Source organism: Meleagris gallopavo, chromosome 1 (assembly GCF_905368555.1).
Source record: "Meleagris gallopavo chromosome 1, MGAL_WU_HG_1.1, whole genome shotgun sequence".
Taxonomy (NCBI): Eukaryota; Metazoa; Chordata; class Aves; order Galliformes; family Phasianidae; genus Meleagris; species Meleagris gallopavo.
This window is the reverse complement of record NC_139404.1, coordinates 76,194,050-76,220,286: the sequence shown is the minus strand read 5'-3', so window position 1 is coordinate 76,220,286 and position 26,237 is coordinate 76,194,050. Positions and strand designations below refer to the sequence as shown.

The window sequence follows — 26,237 nt, the reverse complement described above, 5'->3', positions numbered from 1 at the left end:
GTGTAATATTTCCTCCTTAATTCAGATGTTTGGGGCCATACATTGTTATTACAGAGGCACTAACTGCATATTTGCATGATCTTTTCCAGGTAACTCAAAGGCATTTTGATGAACAGTTTTGCTAATCTTCAGTGCGCTTTCATAAATATCCTGGAAAAGCTTTCTTCATTCTTTTATAAACATCATTTTCCTCTTCATTCAACATGTTTTTGTAGCTGTGGATTATTTTCTTTGATTTCAGTGCAAGAAACTCATTAATTTCTCTGCATCCATAATTCAAAGGGAAAACACTAGAATGGTGTTACACCAAAATCTGAAAGCTGTAAAATTCTGAAGTTTGTGAAGTTCAGTACAAGGCTTGGGCACCATGTTGATGAAAGTCTGAAATGTGTTTGCAACTTGCTATCTTTTCTCATTTCTCCATTAAATAACAAAGGCTTTATCTATCTTGTTTCTCTTAAAAATGCTTCAGATGATTGCAGGACACGCAGCAAATAAGAGCCTTTGAAAAAACACTTGTTCTCTGAGTGCTTATAATTCTATAGGCTTGTTCAGTTTTATTAATGTTTACTAAATTCAAAAACCTGAGGTTTTTCTTCCTTTCCCTGAAGAAGCTCATGGTTCTCATCCCAATAAATAAGTATATAAATAAGTGGTCGGAGGCGTTCTTCAGCACATCAGCATGATGAGAGGCGAGTTTTTATTTTTTAAAGTTCACATTTAAAAATTTGTTAAGACTGAAATGTCTGTGCTTCTCTCTATACCAGAAAACTGCCCAAGGAGGAGTAGGAGAAAGTGTAGGAGCTGCTGGAATGCAGTTGAAGTCATCACCAAAGATCTCCGGTCATAATTTTTCTTCCTCCTTGCCCTCTTCCTTAGAAATGAAAGTCTACTTTTGCCTGGCTAGAATTTAAGAGCTCCCCAAAACCCTCCCTGGCCCCAAGGCCGGTGTCCTCGCGGAGCTGCAGCAGCTGGGCACCAGAGGGCAGCAGGCGCCGTGCTGGAGGCTCCCGGTCCCGTCCCGTCCGCCCGCAGCCCGGCTCTGTCTTCCCACCCACTGCTCTCACCACCCCCCGTGCGCAGCCGGGGACCGTGCAGCTCGAGCTCGGACAGAACGGGAGCAGAAAGAATAGCGGGCACCGCAACCGAACGTATGGAGGTGTGAGTGTGGGGAACGGGAACGCAACACCTTTCCGGGAGGGTGGTGGGCGATTAGGCTCTTCCAGGGAGGTGAACGGGTGAAAAAGGCTTACCTAGTGTTTGCTATCCCTTCGTTAAACCTTTGCTAGGGCTAAGGAAGAAGGATCAACCTGGTGGATTTTTCATGAGATCTGGGCAATGGGAGTGTTTTGGAGGAGTATTAACAGTCCCGTTTCCCAGAGAGGGAGAGGGAAAAGAAAGAGAAACAAATGAGAGCCAGTTTTTTCAGGAGGACGACTTGGGCACGACTGGGCTGAGGGTTGCACTGGAGGCACTGTGAGATTGCTCATTAGTAAACTGAGATTGAGATCTTCAGATACTGACCACATGAATGAGGCAAAACCCCCAGCTAGTGATGATCAGAAATGATCCACTGGCCCAGAGCAAAGGGGAACCACGCTTACAGTGCTTCTGAGGAGTCTAGCCCATAGTTGCTGGGAACAAACAGCCGCTGCTTGGGGAATTCACCCATGTTCCCTCGAAGTGCTTGCCAGGAGAACAAATCTCTTTGGCTGGATCATGGACACCTTGCTGGAGTTGGTCAGTGCTGATGTTTTCATTTCCGTGGTTCGAATTGTTCGTGAGTGATCCTAGCCAAAAGCTGGACCTGCAGCTAGGCCTCTTGTGTTTGCATTTTGCTAGACTGCATGCAAGCCACCTGTGAAGTCTCTCCCCTGATTTTGGATGACTGAGTTTTATGCGATGTCATAATTTGCTTGCCATGTTCACAGGCACACTCCTTTTCTCCTGTGGGCCATCCTCTTTTCTGGAGTGATCAGTTCCAGTCCAGTCCCAAGAAAGTTATTTGGGGAGATCAGATCCCCAAATTATCCCAAGCCATACCCCAACAATAACATCAGCAGTTGGGATATCATTGTTCCCAAAGGCTATGTGGTGAAGCTGACCTTCAGATATTTTGACCTGGAGCCATCAGAGACCTGTTTCTATGACTATGTTAAGGTACGTAAATAGATATGTGGAGTAATTGGTGGCTGGAAATGAGAATCTAGAGGCATGCTGCTGATTCATGAGGCTTCCTCTCACACTCCCCACAGAGGACTGGGAAGGAACTAAAGATGGTAACAGGTGAAACAGATAATAGCATTTTGTGGCTGGATATTAGTGGTGCATAACTGACTGTTATGAGGCTACACTGATTTCCCCTTAACCTTGACAGATCAGAGCGGACAAGAAGAGCTTGGGGCGATATTGTGGGCAGCTTGGGTCAACCACAGGCAATCACCCAGGAAGAAAGGAGTTTGTATCTAAGGGAAACAGGATGCATCTTTCATTTCACTCTGATTTCTCCAATGAAGACAATGGCACGGTCATTCCCTACAGGGGCTTCCTGGCCTATTATAAAGCTGTGGGTGAGTAGGAGGCACAATCTGTCATGCAGAAAGAAGCTTTGTGGGTCCAACTAATTTTCCTCCTTAACAGGCAGAGATTCCTTGAGCAAAGATACTGATCTCTGTATACTTTCAGTGTACAGCAGATAGGTTTGAGACTTTCCTCCTCTTAACCCAGCATCTCTTACCTCTTCAGATCTTGATGAATGTGATCCTAGCAATGCTGCTGAGGATGATGAGGGGCTTCGGTGCCAGCAAATCTGTCACAACTATGTGGGTGGCTACTTCTGCTCTTGCCGACCTGGCTATCAGCTCCAAAGTGACTACCACTCTTGCAAAGGTAAACTGAAAGTCTGAAAGTTCAGATGGAATATGGAGGATTCCAGAACAGGAGCCCTTCAGCCGGGAAGAGTGGGAGAAGTGGTTTAGGAAGCAGTTAATGGCACCGCAGCTGGCACAGGCCCATCTTGTGATCTTTGCTTTCTTCCCCTACACCAGTGGAGTGCAGCAGTGAGTTGTTCACAGAGGCATCTGGCTACCTGAGCAGCCCAGAGTACCCCCACCCCTATCCCGAAGACCTCCAGTGTAACTACAGCATCCGTCTGGAAAAAGGCCTGTCTATCATCCTAAAGTTCTTGGAACCTTTTGAGATTGATGACCACCAGCAAGTCCACTGTCCCTACGATCAGCTCAAGGTACTGGAAATTAGCAGACTCTCCTTCAAGCCCCGCTGCCAGGGCTGAACAGGAATTCTGCAGATATCACTATTAGCATGAGAAATACAGGATTTGTACAAAAAGAATGCCCCGCTATGGAAAACTGAGCTGTTCCCTTGTCCCTCCCTCAGAACCTCTAATAAGCATTGTCCTGAGATCAAGAGGCTCTGGGTCACACGTTCCTGTGAATGGAGCTAAAAAAAATCATCTTTCTTGAGGTTTTATGTCCTTTTGCTTTAGTCTCAGGATTCAAATTGGTTGATAGCTCCGATTCCCACAATAAAGTAGAGCTTGTATTTGGTCACTCATTTCTTCTGATCTGACAGTGCTGCCATCAGCAAAGAAGGGTCAGACAGGCATCCCACCCATCATTAGGCACTTTGGCAAACTTGGTCTGGATTGAGATAGGGATACTGAAGAGAAGACATGTATGTTTCTATTCCTGAGATACTTGATTTTGTCACTAGATCCAAGCACAAGGGAGAGAGATTGGTGAATTCTGTGGCAAGAAGTCACCTGGCAGCATAGAAACCAAAAGCAATGAGGTGGACATACTCTTCTTCACTGATGAATCAGGGTTCAGTCGTGGTTGGAAGATCCACTACACCTCAGAGAGTAAGATATCTCTTCCCCAATGACTACTAGAGCGTATCTACCCATTTATTAATAACCACCCACTTGATCCCCTTTTCTAACAGGAATACGGTGCCCACAGCCTGTCCCACGGGATCAATTTACCATCATCAGAGACCTGCAGCCTGTGTATCGATATCAAGACTATTTCATTGTCAGCTGCCAGACTGGCTTTAACTTGGTGGAGGTGAGATCCCTTCTCATCTCCCTTCAGCTATGTTCTGCTTTCTCTTCAGTCCATGTCTTTCAACTTTCAGTAAAGTTTTCTTTGAGGATTTCACTCCTGGCAATCTCTTGCTATTTATGTTTTTCCATGCATCTGCAGGCATTTTTTCCCAGTGTTTTCTCTTTTCCTAGCCTCCTTTCTTGTATATTCTTTGTCTCACAAAAAGGCAAGCCCCTGTAGATGAGAAAACAAAGATCCCAGGAAGAACTGGTAAACAAGAGTCTCACTTTGAGAGGATGTGAAATCAGACTTGAAGCAGAATATGCTACCTGCCTTCATTGCCATCCTGCTGTCAGGACTCTGTACTGTCAGCACCTCAGACCTCTCAAATTTTTATGGTTGCTGGCTGCTTACATTTTGTCTCTTTATGCATAATTTGTAGCCTGTAGCAAACACAAGATGGAAGGAAGGCAGCAAGGGGAGAGGCCAACTACTGGAACACAGTGCTGTGAGGGAGCAGTAGAAAAACTGGCAGTTAGGACAATATTTTTGTGTGAGGGAAGAGAATTTGTATGTTGTGTGAAGGGAATATGAGGCTCCATACAGCCAGCAATGTTTTTTTTTTCTGATTTCTTTTGTGCAGGGCAACCGGAAGCTGCTGTCCTTCACTGCTGTCTGCCAGGCTGATGGAACATGGCATCAACCCATGCCCCACTGTGAAAGTGAGTGAGCTGACTGCTGGAATTTTGTCCCTTGCTCTAAGTTATTCCCTCAAGTATGCAGGGAGTTCAGTATCTGTGACTCAGTTTGTCTTTGGCCATAGACTTATAGATATGCTGACTGGAAGGACTGTAAAGGCTGCTTAGTCCACTGTTAACGCTCATTACACCTTTTGTTTCCAAAAACCTAAATGTTTTCCCTCCCCTACAGAAATGCATAAAATATCACTAAGAAGTCAATTCAGTGTTGTAACATCTAGAAGCAGAAGATCCCAGTTTGGGATCCATTTTGGAGCAACCACTCTCATTAGTACCCACTGTACTAATTGGTACCATCCTTCACAACATGGCCGCAGTCCAAATCAAGCTTTAACCTACGGGTATTAAGGCTGTCTTTTACTCATTTCTTTTTTCCTCTCTTTTTTTGTAGTTGTGAACTGTGGCAGCCCTACAGAACTGACCAATGGAATATTCAGTTATGTTAACAAACCTGCAAACAACACCTACCAGTCAGTGATCACATACCAGTGCAATGAACCATATTATCACATTGTCACCAGAGGAGGAGGTGGTGAGTTCTGATCACACACAGATGTCGAAATACTGAAATAAAAAGCCCTCTACAGTCCCCAGTTAGAATTTTCCTAATCTCTACTCCCCAGTCTTGAGGCTCTTGTGAAGGCTTTCCAACCTTTCCTTGGCTCTGCAGCATAGGTTCTGAGGGTTGTTGCAACCTTACTTCATTCCCAGAGAACTTCATATCCCTTCTCCAGGCTCTCCTTAACTTTAATTTAAGGTTTAATTTGTGATTCTCATGATAGTCATCTGCAGTCATGACTTTTTTCCTCTGGTGGACTTCATTCTTTCACTGAAATTTGAGGCACAATGCATCAATATTCTGCAACCCAATCACAGAAATCCATATTGCTCCAGATGCCAATAAATAAACTCAAAATCCACTCTGCTGTAATACTGTTTACTCTTTGGAATACTGTCCAACAGCAGAGTATGTCCAATAACATACAGGCAGAAAAATCTATGTTGCAAGTCAGAAAAATTAAGGGAACATTCCAAACCATTCACATGCCTTCTTTTTGCACCTGAAATGTTATTTGATGACATAGGAGTTTTGATGACAAGAAAAACATAAAAAGTCCATGATTTCCTTGCCCTGGCTGTTCATTTCGCTTCCACGAAAATGAATGAATATATAAAGAAATACACCTGAATCTGTTCCTGGATATGATTGACCCACAGGCGTAGACCCACAGACAGTTCTGCAGTATGCCTCAGCGCTGACATACTAGCATTGGGGGCAAGGAATATGCAGCTAAGGGGATGCTTTAAGTTGATAGTAATGTTGAATTTGACTGTTTTTGCACCAGCATTTAACTCCTTGCTGAAGAGTCAGAGCTCAATCTGAACAGGTCAAAATCAAGAGCAAGTAAATATCAGCACTACCACGTGTAAAGTTCTAATGGGAAAGTGTCAGCTTTCAAAGAGAACAGGATAGAGTTTCTTGGAAACATTTAATACAGTATAAATTGTATAAAATGTATTGATTGTATATAAATTATTTTTAGTCACCACTGCTAACTTTCTAAGAAAAGCAGTAATTTTGGAGGAAGTGGAATTTGTGTTAAGAGATGACCCACAAGTTATGTGATGAGCAATACAGACTCAGAAATTGATACTGAACATGTACAGTAACAGATTAATCTTTTTCCTATTTCTGGGACAAAGTGCACCATCCTACACTCTGCAAACAACTGCAACCAGAGACTTGAATCTAAAACCCCTGTATCTTCTTCATACCCTTCTTTGGGCTAACAGGGCTCTGCAAGCACGTGAAGTTAATACTCGCTCAGCTGACTCTTCAGGCTTTTCTTCTGCAGAAGTGGTGCCTGAACTTTCCTGTTTTTCACATGGAACTGAGGCACTTCAAGATGCATGTGTCCCATAGGGACACATTCCAGATTATTCTACAGGCAGCTTTTCCTAAAAAAGGGTACTTTTGGGATGGGAGGGCTGACTGCAGCATGTGGGACTCCTTGGAGAGAGGGACCTTCCATTCTTCCTACCCTGTGCCTGGGTCTCATTCACTCCCATCTCATCCTACAGAGAGATACACCTGCTCTTCTGAGGGAACCTGGGTGGATCGAGACGGCCAGAAGAGGATTCCTGCCTGCTTGCCAGGTCAGTAAAAAACTATGACATCGTCTGGTGTTTACCAATCAATATTTATCACCGGTACAAAAAGTAGGGACAACGTGCAGAGAGGAGAGTGAGAGTAATGGTGTCTGTGAGGAAGGATAGGGAAATACATCCAGGAAGACAAAAATTAGGTGAACAGTGATGGTGTAGGAAAGAGACGGACAAGCCAGGGCAATGAAGGATGTCATGATCTCCTTGCCTTTCTCCGCAGTGTGTGGGAAGCCGGACAAGCCTGTTATTAAAGTCCAGAGGATTGTGGGTGGTGAGCGAGCAGGCAAGGGCAACTTCCCTTGGCAGGCTCTGACTGAAATCAATGGACGTGGAGGTGGAGCACTCCTGAGTGATCGCTGGATTTTGACTGCTGCCCACACCATCTTCCCCAAAGGGTCAGCAAGGAACAATGTAAGCCTAGATCAGCTAACAGAGGATGCTAACATTTTCCTTGGCCACACTGATGTAGAAGAGCTCTACAAGATGGGTAACCACCCCGTACGTAGGATCTTTATCCATCCTGATTACAATCCCAATGATGAGCAAAACTACAATGGAGACATAGCACTGCTGGAGCTAAAATACCCAGTAATCCTAGGCCCTACAGTACTGCCCATCTGTCTCCCAGATACTAGCAACACCACATTCTACATGGACGGGTACATGGGCTACGTGAGTGGCTTTGGTGTGGAAAAAAACTTTCTTTCAAATCACTTGAAGTATGTGCAACTACCAGCAATTTCTCGGGAGAAATGCCAGAGTTGGCTGGATAGTAAGAATAGAGAGAAACCTATGGTTTTCTCTGAGAACATGTTCTGCGCTGGCTTCCGCAGGGAGAAACGAGATACATGCCAGGGGGATAGTGGGAGTGTTTTCACGGTGTTAGACATGGAAAGTGGTCGGTGGGTGGCTACAGGTATTGTTTCTTGGGGTATCGGCTGTGCCCAAGGCTATGGCTTCTACACCAAGATCCTCAACTATTTGGACTGGATCAAAGGAATAATAAAGGAGGATAGGCTCTAAATGTTCCTGTCCAGCTGAAGAATCACTGGTACATACAGATACAGAAAATCATATCCAAAGCTTTTGTTGATGTCCTAAAGACTTTTCAAACACAGAGACCATGTAACCTTAATCACAAGCATTTCAGAAAACCACAATGTTATCTGATGAATTTTTGGTGGCACAATCAAAACTTAGGAAAACTGCTGTCCCACCAGTCTTATTATTGGGTGAACCCTTGATAATATCAGAGATCTCATGGCAGCAAACATACTATTGTCTAAAGTGCTGACAATGTCATCAGACTAGTACAGTCTAATTTTGCAGGCCATGTTGTGTGGAAAGTTTGCAGAGCAGCAAACCTTGAAGGATGTGCTGAGTACAGTGTGCATATACCCATTGGGATCAGTGAAATTCTATGAATATTAAAATAATTGCTGGAGAAAACAGGTGTTATGTTTTTCTGTCTTTGTTTTTTAACAACTACTATATACTCCCCATAACTGAAAGCAAATTACAGATTTCATCAATAGAGGGATTGCTTTATCTACCACTGAAATATTTCTAGTTTTGTAACTGCAAGTGGGAATTACTCTCTTCTCACAAGGCTGTTTTGTTACCCAGTCTGGAACTGCAGGTGGCTTCAAGGCAGTCAAGATTCAACTGTGTAATGTCACAAACCTTCTTGAGCCAGGAGAACCCTGGGTGTGAGATCACAGTGTCTTCTTGCTCTGTTTTCAGAGCAAGACCTGTGGTCCGGGTCCAGATCTTTAGTGACAAGATCTCTCATTTGCTTTCAGGTTAATACACCCTGAGGATTGATCTGTGAAATTGTATGCTCGATATAAACTCACTCATGAACTCCAGAAGTCAGAATTCTGTTGATTTTGCCAATTTTATGGCAGTACAGAACAAAGGCATGATTGCAGAATCATAGAATCATTAGGGTTGGAAAAGACCAGTAAGATCATCTACTCCAACCATCAACCCATTGTCACCATGCCTGCTAAACCATGTCACCCAGTGCCACATCTACTCTTTTCTTTAAAACCTCCAGGGATGGTGACTCCACAATCTCCCTGCACAGCCCATACCAGTAATTCACCACTCTTTCTGAGAAGAAATTTTTCCAACTATCCAAACTGAACCTCCACTGGTGCAACTTAAGGCCATTACCTGTTGTGCTATCTCTAGCTACCTGGGAAAGGAGGCTGAACCCCACCTCACCATGGTCTCCTTTTAGGTAATTGTAGAGAGCGAGAATGTGTCCCCAAGCCTTCTCTTCTCCAGAATGAACAATCCCAGTTTCCTCAGCTGCTCTTCATAAAACTTGTTCCAGACCCTTCACCAACTTTGTTGCCCTTCTTTGGACATGCTCCAGAAGCTCAATATCTTTCTAGTAGTGAGGGGCCCAAAACTGAGCACAGTGCTTGAAGTGCAGCATCACCAGAGCCACCTCCCTGGTGCTCCTGCTGACTGCACTGTTTCTGATACCAGCCAGGGTGCCATTGGCTCTCTTGGCCACCTGGGCACAGTGCTGAATCATATTCAGCCGGATGTTAAGTAAGATGTCCAGTTCCACAGAAGCAGTGAATTAACCCCAATCTTTGGAGAGGGAATGGAGACTGAGGTATATGCAGTTAGGGAATAGTCCGTATTCCAGAAACAAAATTTCTGCAATGCTCAGTGAGTTCAGGTGACAAAAATAATAAAATAATCAACTCTTCAGTCATTGTAAAAATTAGGAACAAATATTGAGAAGCCATCATAATTATCTTTTGCTTTGCAGTGAACTAGGAAAATTTGGGAATCTGGAAAGGAAGATAGACAATTTTCCCTCAGTTTCTGTAGAAACTGCGTCCAACTCCTGGCCCCTAGAACCACCCAAAAATCAGCCTATATGCCTGAGAGCAGTGTTTAAATGTTTCTTGAACTCCAGCTGCTTGGGGCCATGCCTCCTGCCCTGTTCCAGGGCCCCACCACTCTCTGGTGAAGAACCTTTCCCTATCCCCCACCTGCCCCTCCCCTGACACAATTCCATTCCCTCTGGCCCTGCTGCTGTCACCAGAGAGCAGAGTTCAGCATTACTCCTTTGTTCCTCTTGTGAGGAGCTGCTGGCCACCATGAGGCCTCCCAGCAGCCTCCTCTGTGTTGAGCTAAGGGACCTGAGCTGCTCCTCCAGACCCTTCACCATCTTTGTAGCCCTCCTTTGGATTCTCTCTAATAGTTTTACATCCTTCTTATATTGTGGTCCCCAAAACTGCACACAGTGCTCAAGGTGAGGCTACATTAGAGCAGAGCAGAGTGGGACAATCCCTTTTCCTCTTGCCACTATCAATGCTGGGCCTGATGCACATCAGGGTATGGTTGGCCCTATTGGCCACCAGGGCACACAGCTGACTCTGATTCAATTTAATGTCAACCAGATTCTGCAGATGGGCTAAAACTGCAGTCTTCACTGTCTAAAAGGAACAATTCCCTTTTGCACTCCATAAGATGAAATGGGCCCACATACAATAGCAACATGGAAGAATGACTATAAAATTTAACACTAGCTTAAAGTTGGCACATACAGTTACAACCCTGCAATAAAATAACACTTTGCTTGTTACGCACACTGAGAAATGGAAGGTGCTTGAGTTGAGTGCAGGAATCTATATGAAGTCTCCCAGAAGATGCACACATCATCCTCACCCATTTAGTAGATTTTCAGAAAAATTTAAGCTGCAAAAGACAGCATCCAGTCCAATATTCTGCTGATGGTAGGACTAGCTTTGGAACTTCAAGGTCTTGCCTGGGCAAGCTCTGCAGATATTCAGTATGACAGAGGTTCCCCAGTCTTCTGTGGTACATGTTTCAGTGCCCATTGTCTCTTCTCTCTCTTTACTTTTTTGAAGAGTCTGCTGTCTAATCCTCTTTTAGATATCTGAAGACAGTAGTCAGATCCCTTTCTTCTAACTTCTTTGTTTTCAAGCTGAACAGTTTCTATCATCTTTCTTCATATGCCATCTGCACCAGTTCCCTGACCATCTTAGTCAAAAGATTAGTGTGAGGGATTTGGATTTCAAGTAGTGTTTTGGAGCAGAAGACACTCTTAACACATATTAGATTATCTTCTCCCACAATACTACCTTCCCAAAATCAGGCAATCTTTATTTCTTATCTCACACAATAAAGTTTGAAAAAATAAGCCCTCCGTACAGTTAAATAAGAGTTTTGAAGATATTCTGTTATTCTGCTTATCCTGATTCAGAAGACTGAAGTTCTTGTTGCAGGTGGTGCTTGGTCAATGTGCTGCAACTAACTCAGAAGAACTTCATAGAAACTCTTACGTAGAGAAGTAAGGTAGTGTAAATTAGAGCTTGACAAAAGCTGGCAATATGTTGGTTCAGTATGTGACTCAGTACCTGATTTAATTTCAGGGAGATCTAGGTCTAGACTGACAAGGAGAGGGACAATACACACATGGGAAGCAAGTTTGGACATTCTTTAATGCCATTAGATATTCTGAACAATATAGGAAATACAGAAATCAGAAACTAGGCTTTGAATCTATCCTGGGACTAACAATTATTCTCTCTCCTCTTCATTGCGATCTCCCTGTCAGGTAGGGTATGGGTATGTCTTCATCAAGTGGGAAAAATGAAACAGAAAAACAGAGGAAACAGAAGGAGCTTTCTTATACAGAATAGCATCTTCCTCTTATGCTTCCTCATAGTAATGTGTGGAAGAAGAAAATGAAATTCCCTTACCAGCCACAGTGACAGAGGGAAAAAACAATATATATTCCTGATTCTTTACTCACTCCACACAGACACAGTGAGTTACCCTGTTATACATGAAAAGTGAACAGAATCATAGCCAGTCTTACTACTAGAATATGTAACCATCACATTTAGGAAGAGTGACTGTGCTAAAGGGAGAAAGACCTAATCAGCTAATTCTGCTGGGCTTCATCTCGTGCTTATTCATGGTCTCTGTAATCCAGTCCACATAACGCACTACTTTGGTGTAGAGACCAAAGGTACCACATCTTGGTCCCCAGGAGATCAACCCAGCCACATAGGACTGGCTGCTATTAAAAGGATCTTGGATGGAATAAGCTCCACCACTATCCCCCTTACAGCTGTCCTTGCCACCACCAGCACAGATCATATTGTCGGTGAATCGGTATGCACTGGAATCAGCAGGGCCCTCTGGTTTCACAGAACGGCACCTGTCCATGTCCACTACAGGAATCTGGGCCTTCCAAAGATAATTGGGAAGTCTTCCTTTCTCTCTCCACCCCCAGCCAGCAATATAGCCTAGAGTCCCTATTTGTAGCTCATATTCAGGTGATTTACCAGGAAGACAGAGGGGTGAGATGTTTGGACCCATCTCCACAGGTTCCTTCAGCTTCAGTAGTGCAATATCATTATCAAAATCAGTCCTGTGAGAGCCTGTGGGCAGCCTCTTCCAGCCTGGATGGATGAATGATGCCTCTGGAACCAGCCGCTTGCCATCTTCGTATAAAGCTCTTCCACCAATATTTATTGTCCCAGCAAACATGCTAGGCATGTCATATCCGTCCAGCACGTGAGCTGCAGTCATTACCCATCTTTCAGAGATGAGCACACCAGCTCCTCTTGGGTGTTCAAAATACACTTGCCAAGGAAAGTTGCCTTTTTCTGCACGAGTGCCTCCAAAAATCTTTCCTGTCTCTCGGATAGGATTACTAGGTATGCCACAGACTAGAAGGAAAAGAAAAAAGAGGAACCAGATGGGAGAACTAGCAGTTACAAACAGAGGTTTATCTGGTAATACTAAAATGCCCATAGTCCTCACTTTCTTGTATCTTCTAAGTCATTTTTGATTCTCAGCAAGTAACTTCTGTTTATACTCTATGTCATAGAATTCACAGAATTTGAAGGGAGCATTTACAGAGAAACTCAAGAAAATTCAAGCAAAAATCCTATCAAACATTCAACTTAGGCTGAAAATGCACATTCTCAAATCCTTGTTCTGTAATGCTAAACTTTCACAGCTGTTGTCAACCAATCAGCGCTGGTTTTGCCTAAGTTCAAAATTTCATTGTGTTGTAGTTAGCATTTTTGCTTTGCTAACTTATGTCCTGTAGGTAAAAGTAAATATTTTTTTCAAATATTATTAAAAAAACATTTTTAAATACTTAGAAGAATAACACTACTCTTTGAAAGGATTTGTTTTGTGCATATGTGTGAACTACAGATAGTCTCAGATTAGGTGTTCATATGTGTAGTTGATGTTTTTCCATTTTCCGTTTCCATTTTTTAGTACGTAAAATCTTAAGCAATGGGTCAGTGGAGATCTTAGTTGAGTCCTGTGGGTGCAGAAATGCTCTGTGCTCTTTGAATAAAATGATCCACCAGGTTATGCAGAATGTGGCATATGGGCAAAAACAAGGCCGGTCATTATTACACAGATAGGAAATTGATTGCTTTTCACATTGTCTGCTTTGAACTGAATCCTTAGTCATATTGTCAGAGACTAAGGAAATATAGCTGGTAAGTAGCTTCCAATTCAAATGAAGCAGAAGAAGGGGCCTCTGGACATCTCCGGTTCAACCCTTCTCACCCCTAACTGCCCTTCCCCATCTTCCTAACTGCAAAGCAAAGTTTTATGAGCTTTTCTAAGGCTGGTGATCACCCAGCCTCTCTGGCCCACAGTTTTAGTGCTCTGGGAAACATTTTTCCATAAACACTATCAGAATTTACTTTGTTTAAATTTGTGCTCGTTGCCTTTTATTGCCTTGTGTCTCTATGTCCCACTGAGAAAATCTGGCTTCACATTCTTTGTAACCTTCTTTTTGGTTGAATGTTATATGAGCTTCATCTTTCAGTTTGTCTTTTGCACTGTACACTGGTATAGTCCAAGTCACTGACTGACCTGACTCGTAAGAGAGTTGAACAATCTTCAGCTGGGCCTTGTACTTTAAAATAAGGTTTTAAGAGTTTGGAGTAGCAAAGAGGCATCGTGTGCAGATAATGGTAGGAATTCTGCCTCCATTAAGAGAGGTTGTTAAGCTGAACGGTGTCCAGAATACATACAATTTTAAATTTCTTTATGATCTGGAAGTTAATACTCAGCCACAACTGCCAGCAGTGAGGAGCAGACATAGTACCCATGCACTTTCCTCCTCAGTTTTTCCCATGAATACAAAGAAAGTCTTGGATAGAGATATTACTTAAGCTTTCAGAACTGTTAAGTGTTGCTGAATACTGAAGGACATGTGCTCCTAAGGCACTTAGGATTTAGACTTAGACTTCAAGTGAGAGTGGTGAAAGTCTTTTCCCTATAGTGCCGCATCACCAGTGACTGATGGAAACTGAACCTAAGGAGGGTTTGAAGAGAAGCTACAGCTCTCAGTATTGTTTAGGAGAGACTGAGGAAAGAAAGACTTGGTATCGCTGGACATCTCTTTTGACCTGTCAGTCTTTTTGCTATGCACAAAACAGAGATTTGAAGAACTGAATGTGCACACTTGAAGGTATGCAGAAACAGAGTAAATGAAAGAAGCATGGGTCTTCGTTACTATGTGTGCATATGTATTCACAGGTTTTGATAGTACCTGCAACACATGTTGGTAGCTCTGTTCCCATTTCTTCATTGATCCATTGTCCACTGGTTGAGCATTGATATACCGCTTTGAAAACACAAGGAAAGAGTGCCAGAAGGATATATCAAGATGAAGACAGTGTAAGCACTGTTATTATATAAGACAGTATATTAACCTTATCATTTCCAAAGCAAGCACAGCTTGATAAATATTGGTGAGATCTCTCTAAAAGCAGAGAATTCCACCAGGGTGCTTCTGCCCTTGCTTAGGAGGGACTTCATCTAGTAGGCTTCTTAAGTCCTTTACTTCCCCACCAGAAATGTGTGGTAAAAATCTCTGTGACCAGACAGATACACCAGACAAATGGAGATAGGACTTGCTAATACATCTAAGGTCAACACCCCTATTATAGACATTACGTCAGTGTATTAAACACAAAAGGAACATAAAACTACTGCCTGCAATCCCACACCTGTAAGAATCTTTTCACAGCTTTGACTTAATGGAGTATAATACCAGCTCCATGACAATGGCAATACTAGTTCTTAGGCCTTTCATCAAATAAAAATGTTTCTGTAGCAGACACAACACTTACCTTCCCCTTTGTTTTGTAAGGTATAGTAAGGTGCTTTGCAGAAATACCGGACAGTAGCTTGGTACAGAGGCTCATGAAGTTCAGAGATGTAGTCATAGTTACCGTTGTCAATAGGACTGGGATCACCACAGTTCACAGCTGTAGAGAAGAAACAAACAATCAAAGACAATCAAAGGGGTATCCTCACCAAACAATCTGATTATTCTGTAGTATGGGAAACCACACAGCTCTGTTGATCCCTGTACGGTTATCCATTCTTACTTCCTCTGACCTCTCAGCATGCTCACATTCCAGTCCTTCATTGTTCTCCCAGTCTGGAGATAGTGTGTCTAGAGCATAAATACTCCATTAAAGTCTGTTTCCCAAATACAGAGACAGGTCACTTACGAATACAGCTGAAATTAGAGTTGCTCCATTCACCATTGTTCTGACAGCTGGAGTGAAAAGTTGTGATGCTGTCATATTGCTATGGAAAAGAACATGACACATATAAGTCACTGGCCATGAAATGTATCTGAAATAGACACTCTAGTGGAGGTTTCTCAGGATGCTGCAGTTGCTGGAAAAAGTTTGCAAAAAAAAGTGGCAAAAACTTGAGCCCTTTTGCTCGAGACACCTGATAGGAAGTAGCAGCAGGAAGCTGCTGGGAGGGGCAAAGAGGGCATATGCTTTTTTTGTGTAACTTACCCTCACAATTTCATAGCCTTCCACACATGTCACCTTCACATTGTCCGAGAAGATATACCTGTCCTTCTTTGGGTCAATAACAGAATTGGGAATAACACTCAGGGGACAGCTTATAGCTTTGAAGAGATAAGAGGAAATCAATGATTAATTGATTCAAGATTTACTTTTCTTCAAGTAACAAACTTCTTTCTTCACAGTGATTATTCTCTCTAGTTAACAGGCATCCTCTTGTAGTTAATAGCTCCTTAGCTGTGACCCAGCAGCCTAAGCAAGTTAACATGCTGTTGTACTATGGATCTGACCTGGGGGAAGGTCTTTCCCTAACTCATCAGCAGAGGGAATGTGTTCCTAAGTGTATACTCACGCTCAGTATAGTAGCGTATTTTCCAGCCTTTGTGCTGTACCACATGGTCAGTCTGGAAAATTATGTCAAGAACGTTGCTCCTAGTTTTGATTTCAGGAGGACCTGGGAATTTGCTGCCACAATAGGGACCATAACGCTGCTTTCCAGAGACAAGCTGGGAAAATAACGAACAAGAAGAAGTGATGAAATACAAAATGTATTCACAAAGAGATTCCTAATAACTCTATTTTTTACTATTCCCCAAAACTTTAAAAGGCAGCATAGATAAAATTCAAGTTAAACAATCAGAGGGTCTTCTGAATATGAGGATATCTCTGGGGAAACCCAGAGCATCCTGACTTCCTCCCTACCCCATACCTACTATTAAACTGTCGTGGCAACTCCCTTTTGAGTCGGCTGGTTCCACATCAAAGTCTTCACTGCGTATGGTCAACGCCACAAAGTAGCCTGGACTCAGAACCACTTGATACTTGCACTGTGAGTTCTCTGGGTACTGATTGGGATAGTTTGGACTAGTAATCTCCCCTGAAGGTTCAGTGAAGACACTGCCACTGCAATTCACTAGGATTAAGGAGCAGAGAAAGGACTCAAAAAGGAAATGGTTCAATTATGAAACAGATGAGCTTTCCTTCTTCCACTGTATCTCCAGTCTCTCCAGTCACCTGCATTAACCACATCTAACATTGCATTTTCCCAAGAAACTGAAAACAATCACAACTCCTTATTCAGTTTACAAGGGACCTTAACTTCTAGTGGCTTCACCTACCTTGCCTACTTGTCTATCCTTCAGAAGACAACTCCCTGGTGTCTTCAGTACTAGGGAACAGCTTCAGCATATCAGTAATTTTGTTCAGCCTTGCTTAGTGTCCTCTCTTTCTCCCTCCATCTATTTTTTTTTTTTTTTAACCTTTCATTTATCATTTAGACCCTCTTCTCTCATCTGTAGGTTCTCATCTGATACCTCTTTCTGTATGTCTCATTTGTGACCTTGCAATATTTTTTTTTTTTCAGCCAAGCCAAGCAGTCTTGTGTTTTTATCTTCTTTGAACTATTTTGTTTTGTCAGGAATCAAAAGATATACAATATGCTAAGAGGGATCTCTGTCACAGTCCTTAGAGAATGTCATATAACACTTTCTTAATTCTCTTTATACACACACAAAAAATATGTTAAGAATTCACAGTCACAGTCTACTGCCAGGTCAGATTTGCACTGGGATGTCCTTTTCATTATAATATATCTGCTCTGACTGACTGAGAAGGATAGCAGAGAAAGTCTTTCAAGCACAATAACCCTTGGCCTAAATTAACTCTTTTTGTTGACCACAATTCATGCAGATCTCTTACCTCCACATGTTTTCTTATCTTCATAGAGGAAATAATCTGGTGGGCAGGTACAGAAATAACCTCCAATATAATTATTACAGTAATGACTGCAAGGTTCCTCCACAAAATCTGTGCACTCATCCAAGTCTGGAAGTGTGAGAATATGTCAGGTTAGAAGCAGGCCATAAGGGCAGGAGGAAAATGGGAAAGTGAAGTAAATACTAGCAAACAACAAGCAAAAATACCTTGAAGGCAGCACTTAGACTGACCACATTGGAAAGCAATCCTGTCTGTCTGGATTTCTTTTAAATAAGACTTTTTCATAAGGAAACCCATTCTTACAGCTTACCTCCCCTCCTATTCTTGAACACCACAGAGATTCAGACAGGTCTGTTTTAATCTTACCCACTGCAACATAGTACGCTGCAAAACCAGTGAAACGCTCCTCATTGGAAAAGTCTGATTGGAAGGTCATAGTCAGGGTGTTATAAGGGATATAAAATTCCTCCACAATCGAGGAGCCAGGGGCACGAGTTTTCTTCTTCCCACAGAGCAAACCTTCAACATGCCCACCAGACAGGATCTGCAGAAGAATTCAGAAAGGTGTTGTCTCGTTACTGGAATATGTGTATTTACCAGTACTTGAGTCCTCTAGTTTGTAGATGACTAATCAAAGGCTACTAAGTTGCATTCATTTCTCATGACATTTAGATTTATCTCTTAGGGCACAGCCATGTCACAGTTAGCAGAAGGGCCCAAAGCTACTTTTTCAACCAGAGATGGTCAAGGGCAGAAGACAGCCAAGGTACAACTGAACAGAATCCCTAGAGAACAAATTTCTTGCCGTATGTAAGATCCTTGAGGAATGTTTCCTCTTACTGACTTCCCTGCTCTGAGATATCTTTTCTGGTTTTTCAGATAACAAATTATGTGAGAGAAATTTCAGTTAACAAGCTTTCCTCAGGCCCACATGTCCAAACAAATTAAAACTTTGTTTCAAAACCAATGGCTGACAGTCTGCAGAGCAGCCTAACAGACATATTGGTTACTTGAAGGGGATATGCTATTGTACCCTCAAGCAAAGCACACCCATTCAGCAATCCCACGCTGGTCCTTTTCCAAGATCTCCTGACGCTGCACTTGGTCTTATTGCCCCTTTTTACACATACCTATTGCAGGATGGGATGGTCTAATTTATGTCTCTTTGTGTGGAAATGTTAGATGTTTTGTGCCCTGTGGAACAACAGAGCAGAAACAGTAGGGTTCTATGTTTTAAATAGGTGCAAAGATTGGGACAATAGGCCACTGCATTTTTTTCTGAGTAGCCAATATCCACCCACAGATCTCTTGATTGTTTTTAACTTTAGTCATTACCAATCAATCTCCACTTTCATTAATTGTTTACGTTCACTCATGGACTAATTCTGAATAATTTCATGAACAGAAACTCAATGCCCTTTCTATGAGAATGGGCATTTTCATGGGTTTTTGTTTTTTTGTACCTATGCTTTGCAATACAGAGGTGTTAGTGGGCTCTTCCAATGGATATGAGAGGGACACAGGAAGTGCAATACAGATATTGTGCTCAGTTGACAAGCAATGCTCATATCATTATGAAGTAAACTTACATTAACGTAGAGACTGTTAGCACAGATATTTTCAGTCATTTGGGCTTATTTGGGATCATAACAGAAAGAATGCATCTCTTCTTCCAGCCTTGAGCTCTGTATGCAGCCCTGCTGTTCTACGTTATACCTCGACTTCTTGTCTTTTTCTCTTTCGATGAGAATAGGGAGGGACAGTACCTTTACAGAGTCGTATTCGCAGTTCTGGGAAGGTTCAAGATCTACATGCGTGAAATAAAGGTGAATGCCGTATCCTGGGGGGACCTGGATTTCCCAAGATTCCTGCAGATCATTTGGGTACACCTGAGGATAATTGGGTGATAAAATCTCACCGTACATGGAGGCTGTATCAGCCCAGACAGGGTGACAGAAGAAGATAAGGTACCTGAGAAAATAAGAAGTAAAATAACATTGGAGAAGTCGTCTACATCTGCATATGCACACAGTCCCTAGTGAAAAGGCTAGTCTTTGGCTGTGTGTAGCAAGCAGTATTGTTCCTCTCTTTGGAGGTCTAATGACCAGGTGTGTGGCTTGTCTTCTCCTGCAGAATTTCAAACTGAAACAACTTCCATCCTGATCTTTGCTTCCCTCCAGCTGTAGAGGAATGGTAATGTTGCAGAAATTGCATAGAAGGGTCTTAAAATATATTTCTTGCTTCACTATCCTGTTTTGAAGGCTGCTTGGGCAATAGACGCATTCAGATTTGAGAATGATTAGATTAAAAGAAAAACACCATTTATAAAATAAAATTATCAATAAACCTGCCCCATGGAGATTCAGAAACTTACCACATCTGGAAAAAGCTGATCTTCTTTCCTGAAAACATTCAGAGATTGGACTTTGCCTGGGACAAAAAACAGTGTGATTGATTAATGTCACCTGTACTTTTGCATGCCTATTACACATGTCAAAGACTCTAACACTCTGAGCTTGCAGAAAATTCACCAATGATTTGCCTTAAATGCAAGATATTCACTATTCCTTCCTGCATACAGCAACCCCAAGCACTGAGGATGAATGCTGGTCTCACTGTTGACAAAATGGTGCAGTAATCTCTAGGTTGTTACTCAGAGGAACTCATGTCCTCCCTTTATGTCCACCAGTGTCTCCAAAGAACATTATAGAGCCTAAAGAACTGACAGAAAGCACGTCCCAACCAAGGGACCCAATTCGTTCTTCCCAGCACCCCAACTTGGGGGCAGCATGCACTGACTCTTCTAGTTGTCAGATCGCAACACTCAGGAATATTTTTGTTTCCCATTTCTAAAGCTTGCAATATTTACCTTCTCTCCCTAGTCCATGTGTTCTTCCTTTCTTTTGTGTTCTCTTTCTCTCTTCTCTTTTTCCTTCCTTTTCACTCCAAAAGTATCCAAGCCTGTGGAATGGGGAAGAGAGCTTTCATCTGCAATGTTGCAGCACCCCCTAGCAGTATGATGTTCCAGCGTTCCCGGTCGGATGTGATTCAGGAAAAAAAGCTTACCGGCTTTCAGCAGAAGAGGGAATTTCCAGAACGAGTTGCACAACCTTGTTGGCTCCGACTGTGTGGGGGAGTGCACAGATCTGGTCCGTATTAGAGATTTTCGAGAAATCAGATGACTTTTGGGAAAAGGGAGGGGAACAGAGCTTTCGGCTGCCTCCCATTCCTCTCTCTTCCTCCTCCCTCAACAAGTCATAGATAAATTTCAAAGGGTGTAGAATAGGCAAAGTCCACACAATAATGGACCTAATGCTCTCACATGGGAAAAAATATTTGATCATCTGCTCTGGAGACCACTTTGTCAGAAATCTATTCTGGGACTGCAAACCTGTGGCCAGAGGCTGCTGCTGCTCCTAATCTTATGCTTGAGAAGTGCATTTAGAAAAAAAAAAAAAAGAAAGGGAAAATTAGTGTCACACATCTCTGAGGATACCAACAGTAGTTAGCATGCACTATTTTGCTATTCTTTATTATGTCCACCTTCCAATGAGAACCACTAAGAACTCCTAACTATCTCTTCATAGCTACTTACCAAGTGAATTTTAAGTAAAAGCAGCTAACTCTTCATCAGGCTTAGCCTTGGACCAGGTTAGATATAAGACCATAAAGAAAAGGAGGACTCTTAATCCATCCAGTGCCCACAAGCCAAGACCAAAATACTACTGCGCAAGCCGAAAGACCTGCCACTAATACTCTAGAAAAGCTCACCAGCCAGCTATGCTGGGGCTGGACTGTAAATGAAGGTGTAAAACCCTCCACACTTTGCAATCAGCACAACATGCTCAAGAGCTTGTTTTGGCCTGAAGAAAAACATTCAAGTTTCAACAGGCCATAGGCAAAGTGTTTTAGCAAAGCTTATGTGAAATACTCCTTTATACTGTCAAGGGAAAGAAACACCTACAGATGAATCACAATTGACTTCACTGTACTCAAGATAAAGGATTTACTTGAAGAACATGCCTAGTCAGTTTTATTGTCTAACTGAAAATGGGAAGAAAAAGAAAACAGTATGTCATCTTGCCTGCGATGCCTCTAGGGAACATAGCATTATGTTTTTGACTGGAATTTTAAAAACTGGGAAAACAGTGATGAAAGATACAAATAACAAATAACAGTGAAACATTTTTTTCCTTGGAACTGGGCAAAACAAAAACTCTACCAGCAACATTTCAAGTCACAATCTCATTTTAAAATGGACTTGACAGAAGTAAAAAGTGTGTGCTAATATATTGTGCTGGTCTTTGCATCACAAGGGAATTGTGTATTTTCATATGAACCTGACCCAGCTAGTCTGCTACAGCGGTCAAAATTGGTATGTATGTAAATATTAATAATTAGTAGGAAGGCAAATAGCTATTAATTACGAAAAAGAATATTGAAGTTAGTGGAAAAAAAAGGTAGCTGCATTTTTTGTGGGCACATATCTGCATGATGTTAACTATTCATGCAGAAGACCAGTTATATTAAGGTATATATTTAGATTAAATAAACATACAGCATTTTTTGCATTTGTCTAGATTTGTGTTGTTGTAAAACAGCTAGGTCATATGTATTTTAAAATTCACTGAAACTACATGAGAAGCTACATTAATTAATAATTAATAAATTAATAATTTAAAAGAGGCAAAATCATGCCATCAAGTTAACAAATGCTTCCATTAAGGTTGTCAATGCAATAAGATTCCAGTCTGAGGCATAGGCATTCTGCTGAATTCCTAAATTACGTGATCACATACTAGTTATCCCAAAGTGCTCCTGCATCCTTCATTGTATAAGACAAATCTTACGATGAGTCAGAGATATGTAGCTATAACCTTTTTGGCAGATGCTTCCAAGAGTGGTAGTTTCAGTTTTTCATAAAATTATCATCTCTAACACACCTGGCTGGCTTGTCTCTCCCATGAAGATGGAAGGAAGAAAGGTTTTTCCTGATTTCTTAAGAAAATTCATATTTTTCTATTTGGAAACACTGAGTCAGTGCATAAAACAAAGGGAATAAATATTAAAAGAAAAGAAAATCCAAAACCCGACATTAATGAGGTCAAAGCCATCAGCAGGGAATCAAAAATAAGTAGCAAGTAAAATAACTGATCCTCTGTGACCTTGGCAGAAAGGTGCCTATTTCCCTTTCTGCTAACATAACAATTCAGTGAGGTTCTTGCTTGCGGCACATCCCCATCTTAGCTCTTGCGACCCAGGCTAGTTATGTTGGTAGTGGTTAAAATCAGACAGAGAAATCTCCCAAAGACCTATCTGTGCACTGCCTGAAAACCACTGTATATAACCCCTGAGACCCACCTCTGCACGCTGTCCTAAGAGGTTCTTCACAGGCTGTTCATCTCTGTTAGTTACATTTTTCTCTGTCCTCTCCATGCTTTTTCCCCAGCTTAGCATGCTTTTTCCTCATCCCAGATGCAAGCTTCATTCAGATCTAATTTTATTCTGACTCTTTTTCCCTGTCGGTGCTGAATCATAAGTTCCAGTTCTACATACTCTCCAGATAGTCACCTCCCCCCTCAGTAACCTACTCCTCTCCCATAGCCATTTAAATCAGGATAGGCTCCTTGGATTGCCTGTGAAAAGAGGCACTGGCAAGATGAGGTAAGATTCCCTTTTCCATTCTTCAGTGCAGAGGAGACAGACATAGAAAGTAAGTCTAGAGCTTGTGAAGAACTTGGATGGGGTCTTGTACAGCTATGGTTTGCATGAACACAAACAATAAAACAAATTTGCAGAGGCTTCAGCAGCTACATTCCTTTATTAATACTTTGAGCAACAGGAACCTTAAGTTTCACAATGAACAATGATGTAGTGTCACAAAATCACTATATACTTCCAAGACAGTAAAGAAAGATTTTTTGTGGTCTCCTCCTCCTCCTCCTCCTCTTCCTAAAACAGCAGTGCCCTAAATGTTAAAAAAAAAATAATAATAATAATTAAAAAACAAACAAACAAAATCTGAAAAATAATGGTCATCATGGTCTGAGTCTCAAAATCAGCACTGTGCTCTGACCTGAAGCCCTTATCTGACAGTAGTAAATTACAGAAGCAAGAAAGTCTAAATCTATTTTGTTGTACATATAGCTAAGTGATTGCAAGTGAATTTTTCTTATTTCACAGAGTGGGCATCTCAACATCTCAAATGAGTTACTCTGTGCACTAACGCAGTGTTTCATGGATTTGTTACCTCAGCTACTCAAGAAAATTAAGGACCCAGAAGTTTATCCAGCCCAGCAAATATTGCCTTAATTCCCCCTTTGTCTGAAATCATAGATCAGACTTGTGGATGGACCAGTAGATGATTTCAAGAGGACACTACCAGAGACAGATCAAAACGGTCCAAAGCCATTTTTGCTGGCTGCAAATGTGGTCTACAAAACCAGAGGGTTTTGCCTTTCTAAAAGTAGGAGGAGCCTGCATCCGCCAGGAAACAGAGCTGTGCTTGAGCCACAGATGCATTGATGTATGCAGAAAGCTAAATCCAATGCTCTAAGTCCCACCTGCAAGCTCAGTAGAGAATAAACGGCCCGATACAAGGTGAGGTATGCTACAGAAACAGTGGCATGGTTGATGCGAAGTTACAGCCTCACCTCTGTAGCAAGGTCATTGGTCATGGAATCTCATAATCCTCCACGTATGACCTAATTTTTTACAGAAAAGGGGTGAGAAAGGAGGGGAAGAACAGGAAAAGGGGGAGGATGAGAGAAGGAGAAGAGATACGTGGATGCTTAAGGATGATGTTTAAGGCCCAAACATATGGCTATCCTTCACTGTTATAGTTTCCCACTTGTGGCTACATAAAACTTAAAAACTAACAAGCCAGAAGTTTTATCCATGTCCTTTGACATGTTTCCATGACCTCCTTGGATCTTTCTCATATTCATCACTTTTAAACTCATTCGTGGATTTTACTGAAATGTTATAACAACAACCAAACAATCAAGCATTATAGAGACAAGAGATTATAACTCCAGAAGAAGTTTTAAATTTATAGGATTATTTAATTTTACCAAACATGGCAGAAAGTTTGCTTATGGAGTGGACTCACTCAGGAGTGATGCCAGCAGGCCCGTCTCTCTGATCGGGCTCTGCACTTTCATATCTACAGATACTGCAGCCCATTCCTTGTCAAATACAACCAGGGGAATGATAAGAGTCAGTATGTGCACAGAGACTTCATTAACTTGGGAAATGAGTTTGAAACTCATAAATTTGCATAATGAAACAGATGGATATTGTCAGTTCTTGAGCTTTACAAAAAGTTTGGCTAACAGCGACCAGTTAGGGTGAACATGACATCCTCTTTGTAAACTCGAAGAGGCTATCTAGAAGGGTTTCTAACCCCCTGCTGACCACCCTTCCTTACTGCTCCACACTCTGCACTGCCTGTAAGGGACTTGTGGAAGTCAGAGTTGAGACCTCTCCTTCTTCCGCACTTCCTTACTGCACTGATTACTCTTTGTTCCCATTTTTCTCACTTTCTCATCAGCCTTGGGCCTCTGTCAAGGTGTGTTCTGAACACCTCTGAGGCTAAGCACCTCTTCCCATGATGAACAGCCCTTCAGTCTAATTGAAATTTCTCATATGACAGTGAAACCATGGCTTCTTGCTGTTTCACTGTGGGCCTCTGAAGGGAGGCTTAGTGTTCCTAATGTCCCTAAGACATTGTCTTTCACCTCAGGTGCAAGGCATTTGTTTTTCTGAACTTTGTGAGGTTTCTGTTAAACCTTTATTTACTTTTATTATTTTCATTCCTTAACTGTGCCAACTTCTGCATTCTGACTTCTGCTGCACTGCTCATCATACAGGGAAACTTGCCCTCTTTCTAGACAATAGTTTTTTCAACCTGTTTTTCTCTCTAATTTTGCCATTCTGGGGCAGAAAAAAGCATGAAGGGAAGAAAAAAAAAAAAAAAGCAAGCCAACAATACATCGTTTACTGTGAAACCGGGGTGAAATGGATAAAGACAAATGATTATTATTCCCCTCATATGGCACTGATAAAGCTGTGTCTGGTTCACTGTGCCCACTGTGTGTTCTCCAGCAAAAGAGAGATGGGAGCAAACTCACCAGAGTCCAGTAGATAACCAGTACTGAGGAACCATTTTTTAGCCAGGAAAAAGGCAAGGGGTTAAGATTTTTAGCCTGGCTTTCTGAGTCAATGAGGCCTATGTGAGCACACTGCCAGATCTGACCCGGAGCAGATCTAACTGCTGCTACTGGCAGAAGGCTGGCTATCATGGGGATGGAGCCGCAGCCAGGCTCTTCCCCAGGATAAGCAGCAATGGGCATAACGTGCAACAGATACAATTCGGAGTACAATCAGGAGAAATCTTCCCCACGAGCGGGTCTGTGCCTGCGCCGCCAGCTCACTTTGGGCACGACTTAAGTGACACATAAAAAGGAAGCACAAGTAAGAGGATCAGTTCCACTGCACCCCAACCCGGCACCGAGGAGGAGAACTCCAGTTGTACCCACATGGCTCCCGTAGCGGGAGGTAACTACAAACTGCGGCAGAGCCACCTGGCGACCGCAAGGAGCAGGGTGCCGCAGGGACGGGAGTCTGCCACGGCGCTCGGTGGGGGAAGCGACCCCCTGGGG

At 42.3% G+C, this 26,237-nt stretch overlaps 2 protein-coding genes across 3 annotated transcripts; one reads left to right on the top strand and one right to left on the bottom strand.

Annotated features, from left to right (window-relative positions):
• The first annotated feature begins 995 nt into the window (after nucleotides 1–995).
• Nucleotides 996–8,437, top strand: C1R (complement C1r). Of its 2 annotated transcripts, XM_003202651.5 has the most exons (11): nucleotides 1,022–1,161; nucleotides 1,932–2,160; nucleotides 2,378–2,570; nucleotides 2,746–2,889; nucleotides 3,048–3,244; nucleotides 3,733–3,880; nucleotides 3,964–4,085; nucleotides 4,708–4,786; nucleotides 5,214–5,354; nucleotides 6,905–6,979; nucleotides 7,209–8,437. In XM_003202651.5, the coding sequence occupies exons 1-11, from the start codon at nucleotides 1,154–1,156 to the stop codon at nucleotides 8,009–8,011; spliced, it is 2,139 nt and encodes a 712-aa protein (XP_003202699.1). In that variant the 5' UTR covers nucleotides 1,022–1,153; the 3' UTR covers nucleotides 8,012–8,437. The 2 variants fall into 2 exon arrangements, with proteins under 2 accessions (XP_085091760.1, XP_003202699.1); XM_085235634.1 differs by lacking the exon at nucleotides 1,932–2,160 and having other exon boundaries at nucleotides 996–1,161.
• Nucleotides 8,438–11,458: 3,021 nt separating this feature from the next.
• Nucleotides 11,459–20,696, bottom strand: C1S (complement C1s). The gene is made up of 13 exons (XM_010717766.4): nucleotides 20,641–20,696; nucleotides 20,444–20,535; nucleotides 19,949–20,004; nucleotides 19,341–19,545; nucleotides 17,941–18,118; nucleotides 17,557–17,682; nucleotides 16,572–16,771; nucleotides 16,211–16,364; nucleotides 15,847–15,962; nucleotides 15,547–15,625; nucleotides 15,160–15,297; nucleotides 14,577–14,651; nucleotides 11,459–12,720 (listed from the first exon to the last, which is right to left on the bottom strand). Exons 3-13 carry the CDS (start codon nucleotides 19,984–19,986, stop codon nucleotides 11,924–11,926), a joined length of 2,106 nt encoding a protein of 701 aa, XP_010716068.1. The 5' UTR covers nucleotides 19,987–20,004; nucleotides 20,444–20,535; nucleotides 20,641–20,696; the 3' UTR covers nucleotides 11,459–11,923.
• Between the last annotated feature and the right edge of the window lie 5,541 nt (nucleotides 20,697–26,237).